This window comes from Leucoraja erinacea, chromosome 25 (genome assembly GCF_028641065.1).
Source record: "Leucoraja erinacea ecotype New England chromosome 25, Leri_hhj_1, whole genome shotgun sequence".
Lineage (NCBI taxonomy): Eukaryota > Metazoa > Chordata > Chondrichthyes > Rajiformes > Rajidae > Leucoraja > Leucoraja erinaceus.
In genome coordinates this window covers 15068622-15096363 of record NC_073401.1, presented here as the reverse complement: position 1 = coordinate 15096363, position 27742 = coordinate 15068622, and the positions used below count along the sequence as shown (strand labels likewise).

The window sequence follows — 27742 nt, the reverse complement described above, 5'->3', positions numbered from 1 at the left end:
TGGAGATCTGGGGTTGAGAAGGAAAGATAGATCAGTCATGATGGACTGGCGGAGTAGACTCAAAAGGCTGATTGGCCTAATTCTGCTCTTACGACTTATGAACTATGAACTTATGATGTGAAATCCTTGGAATGACATGGAATGTGTCTACTCCCTCCACAAACACTGCTCCTTTCTGGGTCCATCCTGCCACAGATCAGGCTGCTTGCTGGTCACACAGGGTAATGTGCTGATGGACCTCATGCCTCTGCCATTAGACAAGTTGACTCTTTGACCAGCCTTCCAGGAGTTAAATCTAATACCTCAACGCATTAATTCACATCACGGATACTGACTGACCTGCCGAGTCTTTCTGACATTCATTATATTTCCCTTTGTTTTACATTTCCAGAAATGGAAATTCATGACTTTCTGTTCTTGTTTAATGAGTTCATTGCTCTCTCAATTTTACATCACGACGACTCCTCACGATACTGAACTACCTTCAGGGTCAGTGAAAGATAAGGTTCTGGCTCAACGGACAACACTTAAAGCAAGAAGTGGGAATAAGCGCGGTGCTCAGGTGCATAATAAGCCTAAAAACATTAAACAAACAGCAGCAAATATTCGACTGTGAAGCAGATTTCTTGTGCACACAAGCAGATTAGGATGTTGTCTGCAGGAAATGCAGAACTTGCCCTAGTACCAGAGTGGTAACTTAGCAACCATAATCAACCAGTCATATGTGGATAAGTGGCAGATTATTAAACAGTTTCATTATGGCATCAAATAATATTCTGTCTTCAGTGTAATTAACTTCTTGACCTGTTTAACTTCGAAGGGAACAGTTTCTTTTGGATCAAAAGCTCATTAAAATTATTTCCACCTGTAACGTTCTCCTAAGAACCTCATTAGTATTTTGACAAAATGTTAAGAAGAAACGTGTACTGCGAGTTATTTATTCTGATTATTATCTTCACGAGAATGTAACAAGCTTCACTGCAGGATATTTATCAACTTGCCTGGTGGCACGGTTGGTCACATTTGCAATTGTGAAAAGAATCAGGGCATGGAATCAGGCCGTTCGGCCCAACCTGTCTATGCCAAGCAAAATGCCCCCATGTAAACTTACCCTGCTATTAGCCTGAATCCCTCCAAACCTTTCATATCCATGTATCTGTCCTAATGCCTTTTAAATCCTGTTATGATACCTGCCTCAACTACTTCCTCTGGCTCTCGTTCCAAACACCCACCACCCTCTGTGAAAAAGTTGCCCCTCAGGTTCTTTTTTAATCTTTTCACTCTCACCTAAAACCGATGCCCTCTAGTCTCGATTCCCCTACCACGAGAAAAGAACTCTGTGAATTTACACTATCCATGGGGCTCATGTTGTCGACCTCCCCGTGGTGAGCCCTGGCAACTCACCTCAGTCAGGCGAACGACAACCAACAGAGAGTAGCAGCGGCGCCGCAACTTGGCGCCAACCCGGAGTATGCGCCCATTTTGGGGCGGGCACCTACGGATGTCGAACCGCATAGCATCACCCTGCTGCGGACTTCTGTTCCCTCAAACGCTAGAAGAACACACATTCTATTCTATTCCCCTCATGATTTAATATATCTCTATAAGATCACCCCTCAGCCTCCTGTGCTTCAAGGAATAAAGTCCTAGCCTACCCAATCTCTCAAAGCTCGCTGGATTCCTGGCACATCCTCATGAATCTTATCTGTGCCATCTCCAGCTTAATGGCATCTTTTCTATAACAGGGTGAGTAAACTAAACAAAATGCTCCAACTGTGGCCTCACCAACGTCTTGTACACCTGTAATGTAACATCCCGACTTCTGCTCCCTGATTGATGAAGCTCAGCGTGCCAAAAGCCTTCTTTACAACCCTATCCACCTGTGATGCTACTTTCAGGGAACTATACAGTGTGCAGTGTAGGTGGAGTCGATGGTGTGTGGCTGGGCTGTGTGATGGAACGGGCTGCATCCACAGTTTTCTGCAATTTCTTGTTTGTGCACTTGTGTGGATTTTGCGTTTCACGTCGCTCCCTCCCATATGACCTGTTCTCTATAAAATGTTGCAAATCTTCCAAACCCGTACATGAGACATGAATTCCCAACCTGTTGAAGGTTCGCAGTATTTTCTGCTTGATTTCCACAAGGGCAGCACGGTGACGCAACGGTAGAGTTGCTGCCTTATGGTGCCAGAGACCCTTGGGCTCAATCTTGACTATGGGTGCTGACTGTAACTAGAACTAGAACATTGGGTGGTGAGGACTCGATGAGCGATAAGCCAGTTTCCACACTGTGTTTCTAAACCAAACTAAACTATCATCTTTGTGATTAAATGTTTTAGAAGGAACTGCAGATGCTGGAAAATCGAAGGTAGACAAACATGCTGGAGAAACTCAGCGGGTGAGTCAGCATTTATGGAGCGAAGGAAATGGGCAACGCTTTGGGTCGAAACCGGAACTTCAGTCTGAAGAAGGGTTTTGACCCGAAACGTTGCCTATTTCATTCGCTCCATAGATGCTGCCGCACCCGCTGAGTTTCTCCAGTGTTTTTGTCTATCTTTGTGAACCAGTTTTGTCCAATCTCATAGAAAAATCGGATTACTAGCAAATCAGAGAAAAAAAGAAGGAAAAGTAAAGATATCCAAGAACACATGTATCATTGAGCCATACCTTATTTTGTTCAGGTCAATCTTACTAGGATCCAGTTCAACATATTTCTTCTCATCAAAAATACGGTTAATGATTTGCCTCAGCACCTCATGCAAATATGGCATTCCCACCAACTGCAAGGAATGAGAGCCATCATTTATACTGGTGTACGTGCAATCAAGTCAGTTACTGAAAGTGGAAGCAAGATCCAGTGAAAGGATATCTCCTTGGTCACGACAATTCTCATCACAGTTCTATTAATATTTAGTGACCTCTACAAAGGCATTTGCTCAGTGACCCAGTAAGAAATATCTTGAATTTGTAAATTCCTGGTAGAAGATGAAATTTTGACTCAGTCCAGTCTCTTGACCTTCTGTAAAACTTTACTTTAGACTTTAGAGATACAGTGCAGAAACAGCCCCTTCAGCCCACCGAGTCCACGACAAACGCAATCACCCCGTACACTAACACTATGCTACACACTAGGAACAATTTTACAACTTACCAAAGTCAATTAACTTACAAACCTGTATGTCTTTGAGATGTGAGAGGAAACCAGAGCACCCGGAGAAAACCCACACAGTCACAGGGAGAACGTACAAATGTAAAGATAACACCCGTAGTCAGGATCGAACCTAGGTCTCTGGCGTTGTAAGGCAGCAGCTCTATCGCTGTACCACTGTGCTGCCCCTTTAGCTGTAAATTGGAGATCAATTTGAACTTTCCTGATCTATTGCATGGTTAGAAACTTGGCAGGACTTCACACTGCTTTATTTTTAACATAGCAGCTCAATCTACAAATCTTCTTCATTGCTTCGCTCACTTATAACAGAGGGATGACTCATGCTTTGGATTAAGATGCACAGGCACACTGGACTCCTTCCAAATTAATGCACCATTGTCCTATTAAAATTCATTTAATGACATTATCTATCAATTATTTATTTGACAGAAAAGCAACCCAATGCACAGCGGCAAAAGCAAATAAAAGTAAGGATGTTAAATCAGAACAGGAGGTATATTTGTGGCTGTATAATTTCACTTTATCTAAACACTAAATAGTGAACAGAGCATTATTTTATTCTGGGCAAAGTCTATTGTATGAAGCCATTAACGTTCCAAATTTGGGGTGGCACGGTGGCACAGCTGGTCAGGCACCATCATTAAGGGGGGGCTCGATGGTGTAGTCAACAAGTAGTTGAAGATGATCCAAAGTGGGCGGTACAGTGGCGCAGTGGTACAGTTGCTGCCTAACTGCGCCAGAGACCCGGGTTCAATCCTGACCACGGGTGCTGTCTGTACAGAGTTGCACGCTCTCCCTGTGACTATGTGGGTTTCCTACATGTGGGGTTCATCCCACGCCCCAAAAGACATGCAGGTTTGTAGGTTAATTGACTTCTGAATATTGTCCCTGGGATGTAGGATAGAACAAGTGTGAATGGGTGATCGATGGTTGCCGCGGACTCGATGGGCCAAAGGTCCTGGTTACACGTTGTATCTCTAAAGTAAAATTAAACCAGTCACACAAACAGCAGTTTTCTGAAGTTAGAAGGACTCAAATGACAAATGTCAAGGAATTATTTTACATTAAGTTGGAAGAATCAGTGACACAGTTATTACCCCTTGTTTCTTTGGAACGTCAGAGGTTGAGAGGAGGCGATGGATGTATATAAAATTATGAGAGGCATAGATATGATAGACAGTCAGAATCTTTTGCCCAGGTAGAAATATCCAACACTAGAGGGCGTAGCTATAAGGTGAGGGGGAAATATTTTAATGGAGATGTGTGGGGCAAATATTTTTTCTCTGAGAATGGTGGGGGCCCGGAATGCATTGACAGCAGTGGTGGTGGAGCCAGATACGATAGCGGTGTTTACGAGGCTTTTGGATAGGAACATGGAAGTGCAGGGAATAGAGTTATATGGATCATGTATGGGAAGTTGAGATCAGTTTAACTTGGCATCATGTTCGGCACAAACATTGTGGGCCAAAGGGCCCCTTTCCGGGGCTGCACTGTTTTCCATGTTTTATGTATTCCCAAGGACAAGAATTGGAACAGTTTACCCTGTTCAGCGTTGACATATTCTCAGCATGTGCTTTTGCAGCCATGTTAGACTATGCCTTTTGTGCTCAATAACGATAGAAATAGGAGGCAGTATTTAAGTGGGCTATTCCATTAGTACATGGTTCTCAATAAGATAATCAAGCATTGTTTCAGTTACTGTAAATCAGACACAAGTTTGTACGGTCATTGGGGGAAAATCTGGTATTACTTGGGAAAGTAAGACAGCTTACCTTCATAAACTGTTCCATTGCTTTGGAGGCCAAAGAATTTGATCTGAAAAGTGTGTTTGGATCAGCTGCATAAAAAAAAGAATAATAAAAGCTAAAAGATTCATAGTCACAGAGTCATTCAGTGTGGAAACAGGCCCTTTGGCCCAACTTGGCCACACAACCAACATGTCCCACCTACCTGCATTTGGCCCAAATCCTTATAATCCTATCGTCTCCATGTGCCTGTCCAAATGTTTCTTAAACGTTGCGAGTACTTGCCTCAACCACATCCTCCGTTAGGTCATTCCATACATCCACTACCCTCAGGTTCCTATTAAATCTCTCTCCCCCTCCCTCCCCCTCATGTTAAACCTATGTATGTACCTATCTAGGTTATATGATTCTTGTTAGTAAACTAAAGGCCAAACTCTACAAAAGTACAGCATGCCGCATTTTTACGCATTCTTGAAATGAAGTGAAGATGTATAATTTATAGACTAAGTGGGACCCGTTGGGTCCCAGCATCACATGGGAGGGCTGGTCACCAACGCAATATTCCACCTCTCCACCAATTCCAATACTGCTCGCCAGTGGGGGGGGGGGGGGGGGGGGGTGTCTGTTGCGCTAGTATGGGTGTTGCGGGCTGAAGGTACTGGTTTCCAGAGGGCTAATATAGACATTGTGGGCCGTATGGATGCTTGGGCAGGCATCCAACTGTTGCAATGATTTTAAAAGCCAAGCCAAGGCCACCCGACAACCAAAATTCATTTTGGCTGCAGCCACCCGACAACCAAAATTCATTTTGTGAACACAAACTTGTTAAAAAGGGCTGCAGCCACTTTACAGCCGCATCGAGGGGACTCACGTGGAGTAGACATGCGTTCAGTGTTATTCGCAGCTCAGAGAGCCGTGACCTTCTCGCTTAGTGGTCTGGCAGAGACTGAGAGAGGCACGGCACTTCCTGGTTTTATAGTCCCTCCCCCTGCCGCCAGCGGGGGCAGCAGAGAGAAAATGGGGAATTTTGTAAAAACATTAATATCTCTCTCATTTTTCATCGACGGAACAAATCCTCCGCACTCATATGGCGGAGGGGGACTCTGAGCGAGGTGGCCAAAAATGACGGCCGTAGGTGGCGGCGTTCTCTCGGAAATTGCAGCACAGTCGGCCAAAAGCGGTCAAGATCAGAGATTTAGTAATATAGATAACCAATTGAGGAGGAATCGATGGAATAGTGTATTGTGCCTCTATTCTGCACTCTGTACCTTCCCCTTTGTTTGGCGTATTGTACTTGAGTTTGACTTGATTGTATTCATGTCCAGCATTATCTGATCTGATTAGATAGCATGCAAAACAAAGCTTTTCAATGTACCTCGGTACACATGACAATGATAAACCTAAACCCAAAGGTAAAGTTGAACCTAAATCTATGCACATGCGGGGAAGAGAGTGCTTTGTGTAGTGTGGGGCTGTTGCCATGACTATTCTGTTGCATGCAGTTGGTGATCCTGCCTGTTGTATCACAAATGGTCATGTGCAGGGTTCAGATTGGCCAGATTGATGTCATCTAACGAGACACTCTCCTGAACTCTGGCACAACATACATTGATCTGCCCGTGTAAATGTGTTCTATCGGCAAGGTATGGGTTTCATTCAGGATTTTATGGTCACTTTTTCCTTCCCTTTATTCAAAGGCTCTCCCAAGTGCAAGTAGGATACAAAAAGCTGGAGTAACTCAGCGGGACAGGCAGCAGCATCTCATCCCAAGTGCAAGTCCTTGGTCTGTTTCCATAGTAATTGTAACATAATCACTGCTAATTAATGAAATACTCAATTAGTCACAGAGGCTTTGTCTGCTCAAATGTTTTGTTTTCCCACATAAAGTGCTGCACATTACCTCCCAGCTTGCTCCTAAACAATGGCTTTTTCCGAGTTACAAGACTGCAATATTCTGTCCCCATAACGTTGTGCAATCTGTCTGTTTCTTGGCAGATAACAGTTCATTCAGTCAACTGATACATTGCTTACAATTCCACACAAACCCCCACTGGGACTTGTTAATATATATATATGTATATATACTGTATATACATTATACACCATATAAACAGCACCTATTCCGCTTGGGTTGCTTATAACTTAACCGTATGAACAATGAATTCTCCAGTTTTAGTTAACTAACTTGCAACACCCGTCCCCCATTTATTCCCCCTCTCTTCCCTGTGCACAACCTGGATACGTCAAATTAAATGAATGCCCAATAATTGGTATTAAATTTTCAACATTTATTCGTTTACATGTTAAACAAACAGTGTGTGTTCCTGTTAACTAAACCTTCTCTCCCTTTAGTGTAGTGAGGAATATGTATTAGTTATTCATTGAGCTGAACAAACTTATTTATACCCTCAGCAAGTTACGCAATGATATAGGAATAGATAGGGTGAATGCACAGGGTCTTTTTTCCCAGGGAATCATGAACCAGAAGACATAGGTTTAAGTTGACAGGAGAAAGATTTAATAGGAAAAAAAGACATAAAGTTTTGGAGTAACCCAGCGGCTCAGACAGCATATCTGGAGAACACGGTTAGGTGATGTTTGGGGTTGGGACCTTTCTTGAGAGTCTGCTCAAGGTATGCCTGCTTTGAACAGTCTGGGAATTTCTTTCTACTTGTTTCTACAAAGAGAAAATCTCAGTCTGACAATCACAAAATAAGTGGATTTAGGTATAACCATTATAGTTAGGCATAAATACAATCAAGTCAAACTCAAGTTCAATACTTAATTCAGAGGCCAAGTTGAACCCTAGTAATCATGTCTCTCTCGCATGCTCCTCACCAACCGCTGTACACAGAGTCTCCGTGTGCAAGGCCAAGCAACGATGGCTGCTAGATGTTCACCAACATGTTTAATCAATAATGTTTTATTATTAATGTTTAATGTTTTATGTGTCATTCCTAACTGTCACTGTATGTCATGTAATCACTTGCGGGCAGAGCACCAACGCAAATTCCTTGTATGTGAATACTTGGAAATAAACTTATTAATTCATTCATTCAACAACCTCTCCCTGCTCCTGCCTGTGCTCAGAATGCTAGAGAAGTAGTTTACATGCTCACAGACTCCGTGATCTTCAGCGTGTGGATGCAGGGAAAAAAATCCTTTTCAAGGCAACTAGATAAATCTGAGCATTTTTGTTGGCATTTCATCAAAAATGCAAGGTTGGTGCCAATGTACCAGTTACATTCTAGTGGTGGTTGGTGAGATGGTCGTTTCTCTGACTGTAATCCAACACGAATATGCTGCAGACACTGGAAATCTGAAATAAACGCAGAAAGCATGGAGCTGCGCAGTCAGACAGCATCTGCGGAGGGAGACAGAGAGAGGCTTAGCCCTTCTAATCCTTGGAAGAATGAGGAGTGTTGCTTTATGGACAAATACTCTATTGATCTTCTACAGGTCTACAGTAGAGAGCATATTGACTGGCTGCATCACGGCCTGGTTCAGCTATTCCAATGCCCATGAGCAAAAGAGATTTCAAAAAGTGGTGAACTCCAGAGAACACAAAGTGCTGGACTGACTCAATGGGACAGGCAGCATCTTTGGAGAACATTGGTTGGCGTAGGCAAGTTGGGCCGAAGGGCCTGTTTCCACGCACTATGACTCTACGACAGTCAGGATTAAATCCAGTGGAATGAAGCTTAGCGTCAAGAGAATGTCGTACGTCTTGAACTGAATTAGGATTGAGAACAGGGACTTTTCTCAAACAAATTGCTTTATAAGATTGCGAGACACAAATATTTAAGCAAAGTAAAGTGAACGATGCCAACACGCACTCAGCAATGAATCCTTAATGCTCTGCAAGATCTATTAAGCGATTCCACATGGAATAATATTTCTTCTAAGAATTATGAGGTGCAGGAAATAAAACACTCAATAAATTCTTATTGGTAAAATGTAACTAAAAGGACTAATGGAGAAAGGACTGCCAACTCATTTCTTCTTTGGAGTCCGTTAGAATTGTTTGAAAACGTGGTGAGAATATCCAAACTACGTACAGATGGCACCCGAGGTCAGGGTCGAACCTGGGCCTCTGGCACCGCGAGATAGCAACTCTACCGCACCTTTACCCTCATGCCACTGTGCCACTCTTCATTCTCCCAGTGACCACGTGGGTTTCCTCCGGGTGCTCCGGTTTCCTCCCTCATCCCAAAGGCGTACAGATTTGGATGTTAATTGGCTTCTGAAAATTGTCCCAGAAGTGTAGGATGGTACTAGTATATGGGTGATCGCTGGTCAGCATGGACTTTGTGGGCCGAAGGGCCTGTTTCCACGTTGTATCTCAAAACTAAACTGAACACAAATCTGAGTAACTATAATTCTGCACAACAAACTTCGGTTTTGCACTATTATGGTTCCCTAGTAATATAAATGTTAATTTACTGCATTATGTTTCTACATTTATCTAAGTGTTTTGGGATTTATGGCCCTGTTAAGCTGCAGCAACTAAGAATTTAATTGTGCAGTTGTTGGGAAATATGACAATTAAACACCCTTGACACAAACAAAAAGATATATGAAGAATGACATTTTCAAACTGTAGCTCAAAAGTAGCTTTCCAGTGCTGTTACATTTTAAATAACGACAAAGTCTTTGTTATACAATACAGGTCTACCACCGATTTCCCCGGCAACTGGTGGTCCTGCACACCCTTTAATCCCGACACAATTGTGAGAGTGCACTTGAAATCCCCCCCTGGACGTCCCCCCAAAATGTGGTGCCTGGGCCAGGTGAGGCGGCCGATCTCGACCTCATCGGCATTTCAGCGGCTAGTCGGCGGGTCGCATTTGCCGCCTGTGGCAGGGACTCTGGAACTCTAACCAGCCAGAGCTGGCAGATCCGGTCCCATAGCCGACCTCCGAGCCCAACTTTGTAGGCCGGTTTCTCGGCCCTTTGGCGGCCTGGGTGGGTCATTCCGATCCTGCTCTACTCCTCTCAGAGGCCGTGACCTCTGTTGGTCCAGCAAAACGGACAATCCAGAAAGGCTCTGAAATCATGGGTGCTGGAAAATCGGTGATGGAGTTGTAGTTGTAGCTAAACAGTGAGTTGTTTATTTGGATGTCATGATATACTCACTTGTTCTGTTCACTTCTCTCATGTTGAGGTGGTCAAGGAAAGGTACCACCAAGCCCTGACCAAGGAACATCTTCACCAGTGTCACAGCCATGTCTTGTCTGCTCTCCACGGTGGTAACCTCCTCCAACATGGTAAGAGGGGTGACATCCTCAACCTGGGAAAGGTTACAAAGAGTTGCCAGTAAACATTTAGGTTTAGGTTTGGTTTTGGTTTAGGTGTATTACTGTCACATGTACAAAGATACAGTGAAAAGCTTTGTTCTTCACGCTTTCCAAACAGATCAGATATACCATGCATGGATACAAACAGTTCGAAGTCAAGTACAATAAATAGAGTATAGGGGAGGAATCAGAGTGCAGAATATAGTTTTCATCATTACAGTGCATCAGTTCCTTAGACAAAGTCCAATGTCCACAATGGGGTCGAGGTGAATCGGACAGTACACTAGCTTATGGAAGGACCAGAGAAACCCCACGTTTTCATAAAGGTTCTGTGCAGAACACACAAATGCTATACAGAAAGCACCCGCAGTCAGGATTGAACCCAGGTCTCTACCACTGTCCTCCACTTTGGATCATTCACTCAGTTCACTGCACCATCGATTCCCCCTTAAGGGTCCTGACCCAAAACATCATCTATCCATTCCCCCCAGAGATGCTGCCTGACCCGTTAAGTTCCTCCAGCACTTTGTGTTCTGCTCCCCCTGTAAAATAAAATGGGTTTAATTCCCCAGTGTGTAAAACTGAGGAGACATTAAAGATATCCAGAAAACTGCCCCCAACAGTTAATTCAATAAAATATTACAGCATGTAGAATTTTTTGCGGATAAACGAAATAGCCAACAATTTTATGTTGTCAGCTGTGATACATCAGATTGAATATTGCAATTAGTTCCTGCACTGACTATGAAAGCAACAGCAGTTACAACATCTGGTTTCATATCCAGTGTCTGCAGGGCTATAATGTGACATAAATTGAATTCAGTCACATTTTAAATTAATTAAGTTGACAGATTCCACCCATTGAACCAATTTGCCGTTTGATAGATTTCGGACCTAAAGTGTGCAGCAACAATCAAATAAGTGCCATGAGGTCACTTGGTCTCCGAGTGTAGTTCCATCGTACATCGGACACGGTCAGCCCCCCGTAGCTAATGTGCCATGTCAACCATCTCTCTCCTACTCTCATCCTTCCCAACCCCATCCATTCTCACTTCCTCTTCAATCCTTCATAAAACTCTTCTGTTTCACCAAGCAAATAATTCACTGGCTCACGACCCAATGGTTTAAACAGTGAATTCTCACATTTTAAGTGAAATTTGTGGATTGTGCAAAAGAATGTCACTGTGCTGTGCATACGTGGCAATAATGAACCATTGGACCAGTGTATCCTGGTCTCCAGGAGCATTCAACGTATGCTCTGACTGGACGAGCTCACCCTTCCCTCAGGTCAGTCGTGTATGTAATAGTCACTTACTCAAACCTACAAGTTGGTATTGGTTTATTATTGTCACTTGCAACAAGATAAGTTGGAAAAACTGCCAAAAAGATTCACCAGGATGTTACCTGGACTGGCAACGTGATTGATAGGGAGAGGTGGATATGCTGGCAGTTTTCGCTTTGGAGCATAAGAGGCTGAGGGGTGACCTTGTAGAGCTGTACAAGATCACGAGGGGCATGGATAAAGTGAACACTCACAGTCTGTTTCCATGGGCAGATGATTCTAAATCAAGATGACATAGGCTTAAGGTGAGAGTGGAGAGATTTATGAGATCTCAAGGGCACTAATTTCACTCAGAGGGTAGTCAAATTTAGAAAGAGCTGCCAGAGGAAACTGCAGAAGCAGAGTGAATTATAATTCTTTAAATAGATTTGATGATTACATAGATAGGAAGAGCTTCGTAGGTGTATAGGCCAAATTCAGATTTGTATGCCACTTTGTTGGCATGGGGGAGAGGAGGGGGCTGTTTCTGTGCTGTACAGCTCGATAATTCTATAACTATATACAGTGCTTTGTGTGTATTCCAGGCAAATTATATGTATAACAAAGATGAACACAAAATGTTGGAGTAACTCAGCGGGACAGGCAGCATTTCTGGAGAAAAGGAATGGGTGACGTTTCGGTTCGAGACCCTTCTTCAGACTCAGACTCAGTGTGAAGGGCCTCGACCCGAAAACGTCACCCATTCCTTCTGTCCAGAGATGCTGCCTGTCCCGCTGAGTTACTTCAGCATTCTGTGTCTATCTTGGGTGTAAACCACCATCTGCAGTTCCTTCCTACAAAAATCACATAACACATACTTTCTTATGGTGCACTATAATAATTACCAAGCCCTTAGTTCGAAACTAAGTCCACAATGCTGCAATATGTAGTGAAATAGTTTAGAATTTAAAATCTCAATTTGTTTCATCACTTAACAGTGACTTCACTTCCTATTACACTTTTTGTATATACAAGGGTAAATGGCCACTATTACCGTATAAATCTAGAACCACATTCCATCAGCTCTCTCCTTATGGTCTCTTGCTGATTTCAATTATGGACGCACTTTACTTAATTGGTTTAAGATTTATAAAGCAATAGTTTTAACCACAGCATTAACTTTGCACGAAAGCCCGCATTATAAGCACCATCCTATTTTATATCCACTGCCCATTAAATGTTCAAATGATGGAAATTGAAGGAAGTGATTTGTGATTTCCATTTGGTATCTTCCGGCCTTAAGCAATAATCCATTCACAGCTAGACAGTTCTATACACAGATAATGCGGTCATAGGTATTGATGACATTGAAATGTTTGATAATTAACAAAACATTGATTATAAAATCTTAGTTCATCTGACAGAAAATCACCAGCTAACAAACCATCATTATGAAACATCGTATCATCAAATGGCGCAGTGGCGCAGCTGGTAGAGCTGCTGCCTCACAGCGCCAGAGACTCCGGCTCGATTCTGACCTCGCGTGCTGTCTGTGTGGAGTTTGCACATTCTCCCCGTGACCGCATGGGTTTCTTCCAGGAGCTCCGGTTTCCTCCCACATCCCCACGGCGTGCAGGTTTGTAAGTTAATTGGTCTCTGTAAATTGCCCCAAGCGTGAGGGAGTGAATGTGAAAGTGGGAAGACATGGAACTAGTGTGAACGGGTGATCGATGGTCAGCATGGACTCGGTGGGTCGAAGGGCCTGTTTCCATGCTGTATCTCTCTAAACTAACCTAATCCAAAGTCTGATACAATTGTTAAGTACCATTAATAAATTGCTAAAATCTGCTCCAACAGTTTGAGAGGCAAAGATTCAATATAATTCTGGTTGCTGCAAACTAATGGTAAATGTTGGCTAATTTAGGTACAAAACTAATTTAAGAATATGGACAAAATATAATAATGGATTAATGGCTTTGAATTGGGTGTATCGATACTTTTATATCATAAAGGAATTACTGTCTCTTCTGGGCCCAACGTCAGTCAGTCCCATGAAGAATGTGATACTAGGATGAGCCTTGGAAGCAAGAGATTGACTAATTTAAGATACAGTGTGGAAACAGGCCCTTCGGCCCACTGAATCCATGTTGGCTATCAATTGCCTGTTCACATTAGTTCTGATATCCCACAATATGGATTATTTAAATGTGTTGGTGCAGCAGGTAGAGTTATGGGCCGGTCCCACTTTGGCCGTCAGTTACGCGAAAGACCGGTGGCGCGCGAAGATTTAGTTTGGTACAAAATCCCGGAGCGCCGCACGATACCGCGCACAACTCCATACCCTTCCGCGCTTCTCAGTGGGACCGGCCCCGCGCGGCTACACGATGCCCATGCGCCTCAACGCAACGACGAGGTCGCGTAATTTGCGTGCCAAGGACATGTAAGTGGGACAGGGCCTTTACTGTCTTACAGCATCAGAGACCCAGGTTTGAACCTGATTATATGTACAGAGTTTGTACATTCTCTCTGTGACCGTGTGGATTTCCTTTGGATGCTCCTGTTTCTTCCCACACTCCAAAGATATACAGGATTGTAGGTTAATTGTCCCTAGCATGTAGGATAGTGCTAGTGTATGGGGTGATCACTGCTTGGCGCAGACTCGGTGGGATGAAGGGCATATTTCCGCTCTGTATCTCCAAAATAAAGTCTAAAGTGAGTGAAGTTTAATCAAATACACAGAGAGTATAAGTTAGTATGTATATATGTTCAGGGTTATTGAAATGATCAAGGAAAGCCCACATATCCAATGTTTTCTGTTTGCTAAAGCAGATTTAATGAGTAAGAGGTGAGATGATCAAGCTGTAGAAAACAAATAAAAATCCTGGGCACTGAATATTTGAGTTGGAAACAAAACTTACTGGAACCAGAGTCATGGAATGATAGATGTCTACAGCATGGCACCAGGCCTTCCGTCTCACCTCGTCCATGCCGACAATGTTGCACATTGGACGAGTCACATTGGCCTGCATTTAGACTTTAGAGATATAGCATGGAAACAGGCCCTTTGGCCCACTGAGTCCGTGCCGACCAGCAATCAACCCGTACACTAGCACTATCCTACACCTTAGGGACAATTTTTACAACTAGAAAAAGCCAATTAACCTGCGACTTTGCAGTGTGGGAGGAAACCGGAGCACCCAGTTTCCCTCACCGTCACAGGGAGAACGTACAAACTCTGTACAGACAGCACCCGTGGTCAGGATCGAACCAGGGTCTCAGGCGCCATAAGGCAGCAACTCTATCGCTGTGCCACTGTGCTGCCCTTTTTTGACCCATGTCCCTCTAAAGTCTTCCTATCCATATATTAGTCCAAATGGCCTTAAAGTCACAATTGTATCAGCTTCTAGAGCTTCCTCAGGCAGCTCGTTGCAGATGCGGACTGCCCTCAGAGTGGAAAGGTTGCCTATTTGTCCATGTCACCCATCGCCCCTAAACCCTTCCTGTCCAGCAACAAATCGGGCAACTACTGCACGAAGAAGGGCAGTGGTCAGTCCAGTCTAGCTCAATGAAGACAGAACAGTAAATGGGACACAAAAAAGCTGGAAAAACTCAACGGGTGCAGCAGCATCTATGGAGCGGAGGAAATAGGCAACGTTTCAGGCCTAAACCCTTCTTCCAGCATCTTCCAGCATCTGCAGTTCCTTCTTAATCAGTACATGGGGCACCAAGCCACAAGGTTTTGCATAGGGAGAATTGGGGTGTTTTTACTGTAAATGCTTTATATTGTCAGCACCTACCCAGTTCAGGTGGTCTGCTGCTGCCTGTCGTTCATCGTAAGCCTGTGCAGATTGGGGCACAGTGGTCCTTATATTTGGCCAGTCCACAGCACCGCTCTGAAAGAGAAGAGAAGAGGCTGTCACATTGCACTTCACCATCCTTTTATAAATCGAGCAGCCGTCATTTTAGTTGAATTCAGTTTAGTTTGGAGATACTGTGGAGGAAGGAACTGCAGATGTTGGTTTACACTGAAGATAAGACACAAAATGCTGGAATAACTCAACGGCAAAAAAGGAATAGGTGATGCTTGGGGTCGGGACCCTTCTTCAGACTGAGAGTCAGGGAAGAGGAGATCTCCTTCCCTCCCCCACCCTAGTTGACACCTAGAATTAGATATAGCTCTTAGGGCTAAAGGAATCAAGGGATATGGGGAAAAAGCAGGAATGGGGTACTGATTTTGGATGATCAACCATGATCATATTGAATGGCGGTGCTGGCTCAAAGGGCCGAATGGCCTACTCCTGCACCTATTTTCTAAATTTCTGTCCTGCTAGTTTCATGGTTCTTATCCCTTCATTATCACCTCTTCCTCAGCCAACAATGGACCATTGTGGGCTCCACCTTTCCTTGCCCATCAGTGCCGCCTCTGATTTGTTCTGAACCTTTTCATACCTCTAGCTTCCGTCTCCCCTGAATCTCAGTCTGAAGAAGAGTCTCGACCTGAAACGTCACCTATTTATTTTCTCCAGAGATGCTGCCTGTTCCGCTGAGTTACTCCAGCATTTTATGTCTATCTTTAGTTTGGAGTATGGGAGGAAACCGGAGCACCTGGAGAAAAGCCACGCGTTCAAAGGGAGAATGTACAAACTCCGTACAGACAGCACCCGTAGTCGGGATTGAACCCAGGCCCTCGGCAACATAGATTGGGACTACACTGTACCTTACAAGAGGACCGCTCAGATTACGGCAAGGTGGAAACTGTGAATCCAGGGGTATGTGCACTCAAGGTTTTGTATCATCTGCCCAACAGAAGGGGGGAGAAGTGAGAATGACTGGAGTGTAAGTGGTCCTTGTCCAAGGCAGCATGAAGTGTAGATGGAGTCGACGGTGGGGAATTTGGTCTGTGTGATGGACAGGGCTACATTCACAACCACTCTGCAATTTCTTGCTGTCTTGGGTAGAGCTGTAGTCAAGCCAAGTTGTGTTGCAAACTGATAGGATGCTTTCTCCGGTGCATCTGAATGGTAAGAGTCATTGGAGACATCTGAGGAAGTAGAGGTGTTGGTGTGAGTTCATTGCTGTATTGTCAATGTGCTTGGACCAGGACAGATTACTAGTTGGGGCAGCACAGTGGTGCAGCAGTAGAGTTGCTGTCTTACAATGTCATGGCCCAGTTTGATCCTGACCACGAGTGCTGTCTGTAGGGAGTTTGCACGTTCTACCTGTGACTGTGCGGGTTTTCTTTGGGTGCTCCGATTTCCTCCCACATCCCAAAAACGAATAGGTTTGTCGTAAGATTGTAAATTGTTCCTACCGTGTAAGGTAGTGCTACTGTATGGGGTGATCGCTGGGTGGCACAGACTTGGTGGGCCAAAGAGCATGTTTCTACATTGTATCTCTAAAGCAAACTAAAGTAAACTAAAAATATTTACACCTGGGAACTCTAAGTTTTCAACCACTTCTTCTTTAATACCAATGACAGAGTGGGGCATGTATCTTTAAAAACACTTTACTGTTCAATTATTATGTAATAATGAGCTTTTATTGTCAAAGAGTAGCATATAAGTAACAAGTAACATGCATAGGAAATGATCTAGGCTACACCACGCTACTATTTACATTCCAATAATCTTATAGGCTGTATAAAATCATGAGAGAAATGGAGAGGGTGAATGCACCTGGTCTTTTAAATGAGGGACAAAATGTAATATTTAAATTTAATCTTTTCACACATAGGGTGGTGGGTGTATGGAACGAGCTGCCACAGGAGGTAGTTGAGGCAGGGACTATAACAACATTTAAAATACATGTGGACAGGTACATGGATGGGAAATGTTTAGAGGGATATGGGCCAAACAGAGGCAAATATGACTAGTGTAGATGGGGTGTCTTGGTTAGCATTCATGAACATAGAACTGTGTCGTATTGGAACAGGCCCTTTGGCCATCAATGTCTGTGCCAAAACCAATGAGTTGGGCTGAAGGGCCTGTTTCTGTGCTCTATGATTCTATAATAAGAATGTTCATATGTACTGCCCGAGAGAATGGAATTATAAACTGCAGCGAGATAGGAAGTAACTTCAGACTTGGTGACTGCTCAGATCTCAACTTACTGAATATTGGACAGACCTGTGTTTCAATATTTCTTTATTGAGACATTAATCTCTGTGCTGGAGGCTGGTGGCCATGAAGGATTGTTGAAGTCATTATCTGAAATATCTCTTCATCACAGATGTCAAATATAGGCCAGAAAACAACAACAAGTATCTGGTTTGACAGTCAACATTTACAGTCAAATGCAATGTGACTAGGGCAGCATAGTGGCACAGCTGGTAGAGCTGCTCCCTTACAGTGCCAGAGACCCAAGTTCGTTCCTGACCTCAGGTGATGTCCGTGTGGTGTAAACATATAAAATTATAAAAAGACTGGACAAGCTAGATGCAGAAAAAATGTTCCCAATGTTGGGCGAGTCCAGAACCAGGGGCCACAGTCTTAGAATAAAGGGGAGGTCATTTAAGACTGAGGTGAGAAAAATCTTTTTCACCCAGAGAGTAGTGAATTTATGGAATTCCCTGCCACTGAGAGCAGTGGAGACCATGTCACTGGATGGATTTAAGAGAGAGTTAGATAGAGCTCTAGGGGCTAGTGGAGTCAAGGGATATGGGGAGAAGGCAGGCATGGGTTATTGATAGGGGACAATCAGCCATGATCACAATGAATGGCGGTGCTGGCTCGATGGGCCGAATGTCCTCCTCCTCCTGCACCTATTTTCTATGTTTCTATGGTGTTTGCAGGTTCACCCTTTAGGCGGATTTCTTCCGGGTGCTTCGGTTTCTTCCCACATCCCAAAAACATGCGGGTTTATAGGTTAATTGGCCCTCTGTAAATTGGCCCTGGTGTATAGGGAGTGGATGTGAAAATGGGATAACATTGAACTAGTTTGAATGGGTGATCGATGGAAATTCCCCCAAATACTGCTAACTCCGTTTGTCTCACTTGAGATTTCTGCTCATGCCTCCTCTCAATGCGATTCTTTAACCTCTGCCAAGATTTCAATAAGAAACAAACCGCCTACTTACTCAAAGCCAAATACCAAGTGCCAGGGCCAAGCAGATCTAACAATCAGAGTTATCTAACAAATCATTAATCTCTGTAACTCATATTCATTTAATAACCAAGAAACAATGTTTACATTGTCTCATTGTCAAAGAGTTGGTAGGAATCCAAAAAAGGCAGTTCCGTTGAAATTATCCTACCATTTATGCATTAAATTAGACACAACAATGGCATGGATCTCACTGTGTAGTCGTACTATTGATCGACTAAATACATCCGCAGGGCACAAGGTCACGATGACTTGAATGATCTTAATATATAGTCTATGTAACCTGCAGTTTGCGTGCACCTCATATCGGAATATTTTCTTAATCATAGGTTCCTTTGGAGATATTACCAGCTTCAAATTCTTAGGAGTAAATATCACCAGCACCTTGTCCTGCACCAGCCACATTGAAGCAATGACTATGAAAGTACACCAGCACCTCTGCTGCCATAGAATGCTTAGGAAGTTCAGCAAGTCCCCCACAGCTCTCACCAACTTCTCCAGATGCGCCTTAGAAAGCATTTTATCGGGATGCATCACAGCCTGGTTTGGGAACAGCTCCATCCAAGATTGCAACAAATAGCAGAGAGTTGTGGAGGCAGCCCAAACCATCACACAATCCAACCTCCTTTCCATTGACTCCATCTACACATCACGTTGCCTCGGCAAGGCCACCAGCATAATCAAGGATGAGTCTCACCCCAGTCACTCCATCTTCTCCCCTCTTCCATCAGGCAAGAGGCACAGAAGATTGAAAATGCACCTCCAGATTCAAGCACAGATTCTTCCCAGCTGTTATCAGGCAACTGAGCCATCCTATCACCAATTAGAGAGGGGTCCCAGACCTACCATCTACCTCATGGAGAGCTTTGAACTATCTTTAAATGGATTTTACTGGACTTTATCTTGCACAAAATGTTATTCCCTGTATCCTGTACACTACCTGATTGTAATCATAGCCTTTATGCTGACTGGATAGCATGCAACAAAAAAGCTTTTCACTGTACCGCAGCACACATGACAATAATAATAAACTAAACTAAACTAAAGTAGACTTCAGGAGCATTTTTTAAGGTCATTGTTCGTTGTTGTTCCTTTGGAAGTTATAGCTTACTTCTTCCAAAAAAGCCACAGTTCCAAAGTTCACTCGTCTCACACTCTCTGTATGAATATAAAAAACAACATTCATAATTCTGGAGCTTCATCACAAATTAAACCAGGTTTAGACTTACTGGGTTCAGCTAGACAATTCTGACACTCAGAACTGGTAGTTCTCTGAGCTACTTCTGAATCTTACATGGGCTTTTCTCAACAAACAAATGCAAGTGCTTCTAAAAGGACGTACCTTTAGAAAGGAGATGAAGAGGAATTTCTTTAGTCAGAGAGTGGTGAATCTGTGGAAATCATTGCCACAGACGGCAGTGGAGGCCAAGTCACTGGGTATTTTTAAGGCGGAGATTGACAGATTCTTGATTAGTAAGTGTGTCGAACATTACGGGGAGAAGGCAGGAGATTGAGGTTATGAAGGAAAAATAGTTTAGTTTAGTTTAGTTTAGGGATACGGCAAGGAAACAGGCCCTTTGGCCCTCCGAGTCCGCACCAACCTGCGATCCCCGCACATTAACACTACACACACTAGGGACAGTTTACACCTATACCAAGCCAATTAAGCTACAAACCTGTATGTCTTTGGAGAGTGAGAGGAAACCGAAGATCTCAGAGAAAACCCATGCAGTCACCGCATTATTATATGTGGTCCCGCAGTCGGGATTGAACCCGGGTCACTGGCGCTGCAAGCGCTGTAAGGCAGCAACTCTACCACCGCACCATTGTGTCTTGGTTCTTGGTTTCTTGGTCCTCCAAAATATTCCAAATGGAAATTAAACTGGAGGTGGTGAAGTGAGGGCTTAATCCAGAAATGGTTATTGGGAAGAAAGAGCTACTTTAAATTTAGTTGCATCCGGTTGGGTAACTATAGTTGGGTGGAGATTATTCCATGCTTTAATTGTGCGTGGGAAGAACGAATTGCTGTATACATCTGTCTTTGTAGCTGGGATCACAAATTGGATCGAATGCCCTTGTCTGCTCCTAATTGGTTTGGGTTTGGTGTAGGTCTTTTAGTCTATGCCGAGCTGACCATTTAACATTTTTTAAAAACAGGTCAAATGGTGAGCTTCACGTCTGTCTTGGAGAGGGTCCCACCCCAGAGAATTCAGAAGTTTGGTGACACTCGCTTCTCTCTCATAGGTGTTGGTAACAAATCGAGCTGCCTGTCTTTGGACACGTTCGATGGAAGACATTTTTTTATTTGTGTATGGGTCCCATGCTGCAACTGCGTAGTCCAAATGAGGTCTAACGAAGGTGAAATATAGCTTCTCCTTGACAGAAGTTGAACAATGATGAAAGTTGCGCCTCAGAAATTTGAATTCTTTGGATTCTTCAAGGGTGGCACCAAGTATATTGTAAGATGTTTCGCCTGGATTCCACTTTCTGGTGACACGCATAGTTTCACATTTGGAAGGGTTGAACTGCATGCCCCATTGTTGTGACCACTCAACCATAGTATCGAGATCCTTTTGGAGAGCATCTTCATCATCAGCTGACTTAATTGGACGGTACAGCAAACAATCATCAGCGAAAAGTCTGGTCGTACTTGCGACTTTTTCATGGATGTCATTTATGTAAAGCAAAAATAAGTGTGGGCCAAGTACTGTGCCCTGAGGTGTACCACTCAACACTGGATGCCAATTGGAGCTCTTTCCGTTCACACACACACGCTGAAGACGTTTTGTCAGGAAACTGGAAATCCATCGTTTCGTGTTGGAACGAATACCATAGAAGTCAAGCTTCCGAAGCAGTCTCTGGTGTGAGATGACATCAAATGCTTTAGAAAAGTCCAGCACAACTAAATCCATGATGACGTTACTATCAAGGTGCTTGGCCAGGTCATTTGTCGTCAGGATAAGCTGAGACTCGCATGATCTATGCCTCCTAAATGCATGTTGGTTGTCAGCAAAAATGTTACGTTTGCTCACATGTCGCATCAGATTACTATCAATTAAATGCTCCAGCAATTTGCAGCAAGTACTTGTTAATGAAACAGGACGATAATTCACTAGGTTGGTGGTTGAACCCTTCTTAAAGTGTCACCCATAGAGCAGCCATGATCAAATGATGGAGAGAGCTGATGGGCTAAATGGCCTAATTAATCGCCTATGACTTATGAATGCTGCCAGGAGCCAAATGCTTTTCCATCTCCTGAAAGTGACTTTATAAGTTAACTGCTCTTGAATTGTGGGTTTTCATCGGCAGGTCAGCATTCATTACCATCCCTGTCTCTGGAGATGGCGCCAGATCATGGCAACATGTTCCTAGAAGAGGATCTACCTGCGGTCGTTTCATTCTTGTATATGTGCACAATTGTACTCATCTATAGTAGGATTAGACTCGATAGCACACAGAACAGGTTTTTTTACTGCACCTTGAGGGGTGGGAGTTTGCAACCTTCACGTGGTCCACCCTGTTTCGACTAAAGCAACCAACCCGACATGCACAAACAAATAGATCAAATAAAACAAGTTGACCTACAACTTTAGTCTGTACATGCCATATGCAAGAAGGCGATGATTGCATCTTGTACACATGGCAATAATAATAAACTAAACTAAAACTAAACAAATTATAATTCATTTGGTCACAAGGAACTGCAGATGCTGGAATCTTGAGCAAGATATAAACTGCTAGAGTAACTCAGTGGGTCAGGCAGCATCTGTGGAAGGAATAGACCTGAAGTTTTGGCTCAGGACAATATTTCAGACTTCACACCCTACTTGGTTCTGAAGTAGGGTCCCAACCCAAAACGTTGAGCCAAGAGCTGAAACATCACCTATCCATGTTCTCCAAGAATGCTGCCTGACCCATTGAGTTACTCCGACACTCAGTATTTGTGTTGGAGCCTAACATGTCACTCCTTGCTGCTAAAGCCCTCCAGTCCCTGTAACATCCTCATACACTAACATCGTTGTGAAACATATGTAATAACAAGCAACCATTCAATAACACCAATTTCTCAAGATGATTAACTTGTGGGACAGCGGAAATGGCAACACCCAACTTTAATGAAAGACGTGCCAGTGAATGAATGAATCAATGGTGTAATCAAAAAGATCTTAACCACAAAGACCATTGATACTTGATGTAATGAGATACATATGAAGGGGAAAATGACAGAACTATTGCTGTTAAATTCAGTGGCTAATTTCACCTCTGTGTTTTCTTTACAATGTAACATCTAATGGAAACCATTTCAAAGACACATTTTTAAAAATATTTTGCTCAATACTAAAAGACAAAGTAATCTGCAGCTCATGTTACTCAAGTTACAATTTTGACTTCAATATTTTCATCTTCTGGTTGCATTGAATTGAATTGATAGATACAGCAAGTAAACAAGCCCTTCAGCCCATCAAGTCCACGTCGACCATCGATCACCCGTTCATACTAGTTCTATGTTATTCTACTTTCACACCCATTTCCTACACACTGGCACAGAATAATGATCACACTTTGAACACACCCTCACACAAAATAACTCAGAGAGTTTGTGATGAATGGTACTCAGTTAACCAACATCTGCAAACTGGGCGAGCAAATATGTAAATATATGTTTCACAAGTAAGGTCAGGATTTCACAATATTTAGCATGCAGAAGTTCCCAATTTGCATTACATTAGAGCCAGGATGTTTAGGCACTAAAAAACACTGAAATAGGCAGGCAAAAAGGCACAATAAAATTACAAAAAAAGGCACAAAAAGGCATTTATTGACACAAAAAGGCATTAAATGGCATTTATTTCCACCACCAAAATATGGTTTAAAATGATAATATAAAGGCATTCTACATTAAATGACCAAAGATATCTGGTTGCACATAATTACTGGCTTTTGTTTCAAATTATCTGGTGGTAAACTATGTTGTCTGTCAGGCAGAACATGCTTCAGTTGTGAAAAACCTCTTTCTACCTCAGCTGAGGTCACTGGTGCATACCGAAAACAAGCTACAGACTCTATATTCATGTTGATATCTTGTGCATTACAATTACCTTTGAGAACTTTAGCTATGTTTTTGTATTTCTACAAGATCTTTGTCAACTAAAATCACTCTCTCACATTTTCCTTGTATGTCTTTACCTACAAGAACTTTGTTGAAAACCTGCAAGTTATTCACTAATGTTCGCCACGTTTCTCAAGGGAAGTGATAGCTTGTGGGAAGTTTGCAAAATTGGAAGCAATAAACACAAGATCACGGTGGAGGGACTTTTTCTGCATGATTTCACTGAGGATTCTGACTACAGCAAATTCTTCTTCTTCAAAACAGTTGACGATTTTTTTTATCTTTTCAAAATTTGCAGCAGAGACCCATGTACCCACCTAGTCAAAACAGGCTGAGGAGGTAGCAGAATCTCGGGTGCCATTTCCTTGAACAACTGCACACGTGACGGTGCTTTGAGGAAGATTTTCTTGACATTGGAAACTAGGCGATTGACATTTGGAAATGAGCCACGTATGTGCTTGACAACTCTATGAAGTCCTTGAGCTAAGCATGTCAAATGCAACATTTTGGGGAATAAAACTTTAAGTCACAAACAGAAGACCATTCTCGTGTTTTATTCCTTCTGGCCAAAGTACAGCAAGTGAAGGTGTAAACAACTGAGCAATAGTTGAGCTGTTTGACTTCTCCAATACTTCCGATGTCAACAAATACTCCTTTGATGGTTGACCTGCCTCCATTGTACCGATGACCACATTGGCAACATATCTCCCAACAGCATCGGTTGTCTTGTCTATTGAGATCCATATTTTGCTGCATGCAACTTCATCTCTAATTTTCTGCACAACAATGTTGAAGTTGCTGTCAACATCATTTTTCCATAACGATAACTCGCTAGGTATACGTTCCTCTGTGTCTTTCTCTAAAAAACCTCTCAGACATTTGTTTCCAATTTCCACAGTGGAATTCCAGCATCAATGAATGCCTTGCACAGATCACTCTAAAACTCAGATTTGCGACTGGAGCCAGCAGTAAATGTAGTGAGGAGACAAGCTTGGGTATTTCACTTGTGTAGTCTACACCCCAGCGGTATCAACATTGACTTCTCTAATTTTAGATAGCCCTTGTCTTCTCCCTCATCCCTCTCCCACTTCCCAGCTCTCCTTCTAGTCCTACTGTCTCAGTTTCTTGATCCCCCCCCCCCCCCCCCCCCCCCCCCCGTCAGTCTGAAGAAGGGTCTTGATCCGAAACGTCGCCTATTCCCACTCTCCATAGATACTGCCTCACCCGCTGAATTTCTCTAGCATTTTCTGTCTACTTTCAATTTTTCCAGGCACGAGCGAATGAATGACTGACGGTGGCGCCCCCGGTTTCACCCCTGTGGTGGAAGCTTTCTTGTAAGTTATACTATGTTAACACGTTAATAATAACATTAATATTAATATGTTAACATAGAAAACTTCATTGTAATCATGGAACAACTAGAGAAAATAGCACAACTTCTTAGCAAAATGGCAAAAAAAGGCTGATTTAGGCACTCGATCATGAAAAATGCATTATCCTGCTAAAATCATCAAAAAAGGCATGGAAAGGCACATGGCATTTATGGCAAAATCCTGGCTCACAATATTAAGAAAGCCCACAGTAATGCCACAGTAGTATGCAAAAGCCACTCTTTATACATCAAAACTCTCATCAGCCATATTTAAATATCATTATGAACTCCTTCATTTAATTTGGAACAAATATCACTGCTGTAAAACAGTTTACTCAGTACCTCTTCGTTACAATAATGAACATCTGACATACTAACAAGTGCTCATTCAACAAGCCCAATTAAATGAAAATAGAAAAACCAATACAGCTTTTAACTATCACTGGAAAATGACAATCTGTTTAACATGAGATGTTTAGTTTAATTATTGTCTAGATATACAGCATCAAAACAGGCTCTTCAGCCCATTGGACCCACGCTGACACACACGTGCACACAGACACACGCACAGATGCATACACACAGACCCACACACAGGCGCATGCACACACTTGCACGCAGCGCATGCACACATGCGCGCAGACACATACACGTGCACACAGACACGCGTGCACACACAGACACGCACACAGACACACACACCGCACACACTTGCATGCACGCACACATGTGCACATACTTGCACACACAGACGCGCACACACACAGACCCACACACATACACAGACATGCGTACACGGACATGCACACACACACACGCACGCACAAAATAGATAGTGATCTGATCAGCATCATTGAATGTACCCAAAGTTCAATATTATGTTGATTATAGGGATTCAAGGAATTGCAGTTGTTGGTTTACAAAAAAAGACAAAGTGTTGGAGTAACTCAGAGGGTGAGGCAGCATCTCTAGAGATTCATATCAGAACCCTTTTGCAGACTGATTGTAATAGGTGATAGAAAGCTGGAAAAGTGGTGGGGGCGGGACAAGGCTTGGCAAATGATAGGTGGATTGAGGGGTGTCGATTGGCAGATGGGTGGAGTATGTGACAAAGATTAGAGATGAAAAGAAGACAAAAGGGTGTGAGATAAGGAGAGAAGAGGAGGAGGGAAGTGTAAAGCCAGAAGAAGGAATGTAGGTGGAAGGGGATGGCGGAAGGGGGAGACGGATAGGTTGAGAAATGGGTGCACACGGGGTGGGACACAGAGAATACGTCGGGCGGTGTGGTGGCGCAGTGGTAGAGATGTTGCCTTACAGCGCCAAAGACCCGGGTTCGATCCCGACTATGGGTGCTATCTGTAGTACATTCTCCACATGACCATTTGGGTTTTCTCCAAGATCTTCAGTTTCCCCCCACACTTCAAAGACGTGCAGGTTTGTAGGTTAATTGGCTTGTTATGTGTAAATTGTCCCTAGTGTGTGTAGGACAGTGTTTAAGTCCGGGGATTTTTGTCAGTGTGGACTTGGTAGGCCAAAGGGCCCGTTTCCGCGCTGTGTCTCTAAGCTAAACTATAAAAATAGACGGGGGAAAAGTGTGGTAATTGTGACCTGATATTTATTTTTTCAAGAAATTGAAGTAGATATGGTAATGGTTAAATAGTTTGGGAAGTGATGAGCAGATAAATGCCAGTAGACAAAAATGCAGGAGAAACTCAGCGGGTGAGGCAGCATCTATGGAGCGAAGGAATAGGTGACGTTTCAGGTTGAGACCCTTCTTCAGATTGATGTGGGATATTGGGATGGGAGTCCACATCACATCAGTCTGAAGAAGGGTCTCAACCCGAAACGTCACATATTCCTTCGCTCCATAGATGCTGCCTCACCCACTGAGTTTCTCCAGCATTTTTGTCTACCTTCGATCTTTCCAGCATCTGCAGTTCCTTCTTAAACAGCAGGCAAATGCAGATTACTAAATATTTAAAATTTTTGCAGCTTCTATGTAACGTTTCACTGCATTCTCAAGAGCGTTCCTGAGCAGCGGAGTATCGTCTTACAGTGAGAACAGGTTAATAAGGAGGCTCTCTCACAAAATTCTTGCCGATAGCAAAGCGATGAATGTACAGTTAGTCTATTCTTGTAGGCTTGGAGTGAGGAAAGTGGGACGAGCATATAGGAAACTCCCTCTTCTTATTTCTGCTTCTTGCAACAGAAGCCTTGGAGAGATGGTGAGTCAGTGGAATGAGTCATCTGGGAGGCATGCCTTCAGGCAACGCCAGGCTTATCTGCACTTTACCATTAGTTTCGATATGTTCACACATCCCTAAAGGAAAACACAAAGTGCTGGAGGAAGTCAGCGGGTCAGGCAGCATCTGTGGAGGGAATGCACAGGTCACGTTCTGGCTTGGGAACCTTCTTCAGATTGATTGGAATAAGAGGGAGAAACTTGGAAAAGAGAGACGGAGGTGAGATGTGGGCACCTCATATTCCACAAGGGCAGCTTACAACACAGCGGTATGAACATTGAATTCTCCCATTTTAAGTAATACCACCCTACCCCTCTCACATCAGTGTGCACCAATACTCGCAATATCTCCCGCAGCCCATGAGTCACCCTGCTCCTTCTCTTCCTTCATACACTCATCTCCCATCCCATCACCTTTCATCTAACCTCTTTCCCCTCCACACTG

The 27742-nt window shown here is 43.3% G+C and overlaps 2 protein-coding genes across 2 annotated transcripts in view; one reads left to right on the top strand and one right to left on the bottom strand.

Annotated features, from left to right (window-relative positions):
• The window catches only part of LOC129709443 (rasGAP-activating-like protein 1), a 125773-nt gene that overhangs the window by 29267 nt on the left and 68764 nt on the right, over positions 1-27742 (bottom strand). Inside the window, exons 10-13 of the mRNA XM_055655845.1 lie at positions 15270-15365; positions 10051-10204; positions 4942-5006; positions 2668-2780 (exon numbers count right to left, since the gene is read on the bottom strand). Of these exons, the coding sequence (XP_055511820.1) occupies positions 2668-2780; positions 4942-5006; positions 10051-10204; positions 15270-15365 (428 nt within the window). The remainder of the gene's footprint in view (positions 1-2667; positions 2781-4941; positions 5007-10050; positions 10205-15269; positions 15366-27742) is intronic.
• Positions 15191-27742, top strand: part of pes (pescadillo) — a 276479-nt gene continuing 263927 nt past the window's right edge. The window contains exon 1 of the mRNA XM_055655847.1: positions 15191-15194. The gene's annotated coding sequence lies outside the window, so the exon portion shown is untranslated. The remainder of the gene's footprint in view (positions 15195-27742) is intronic.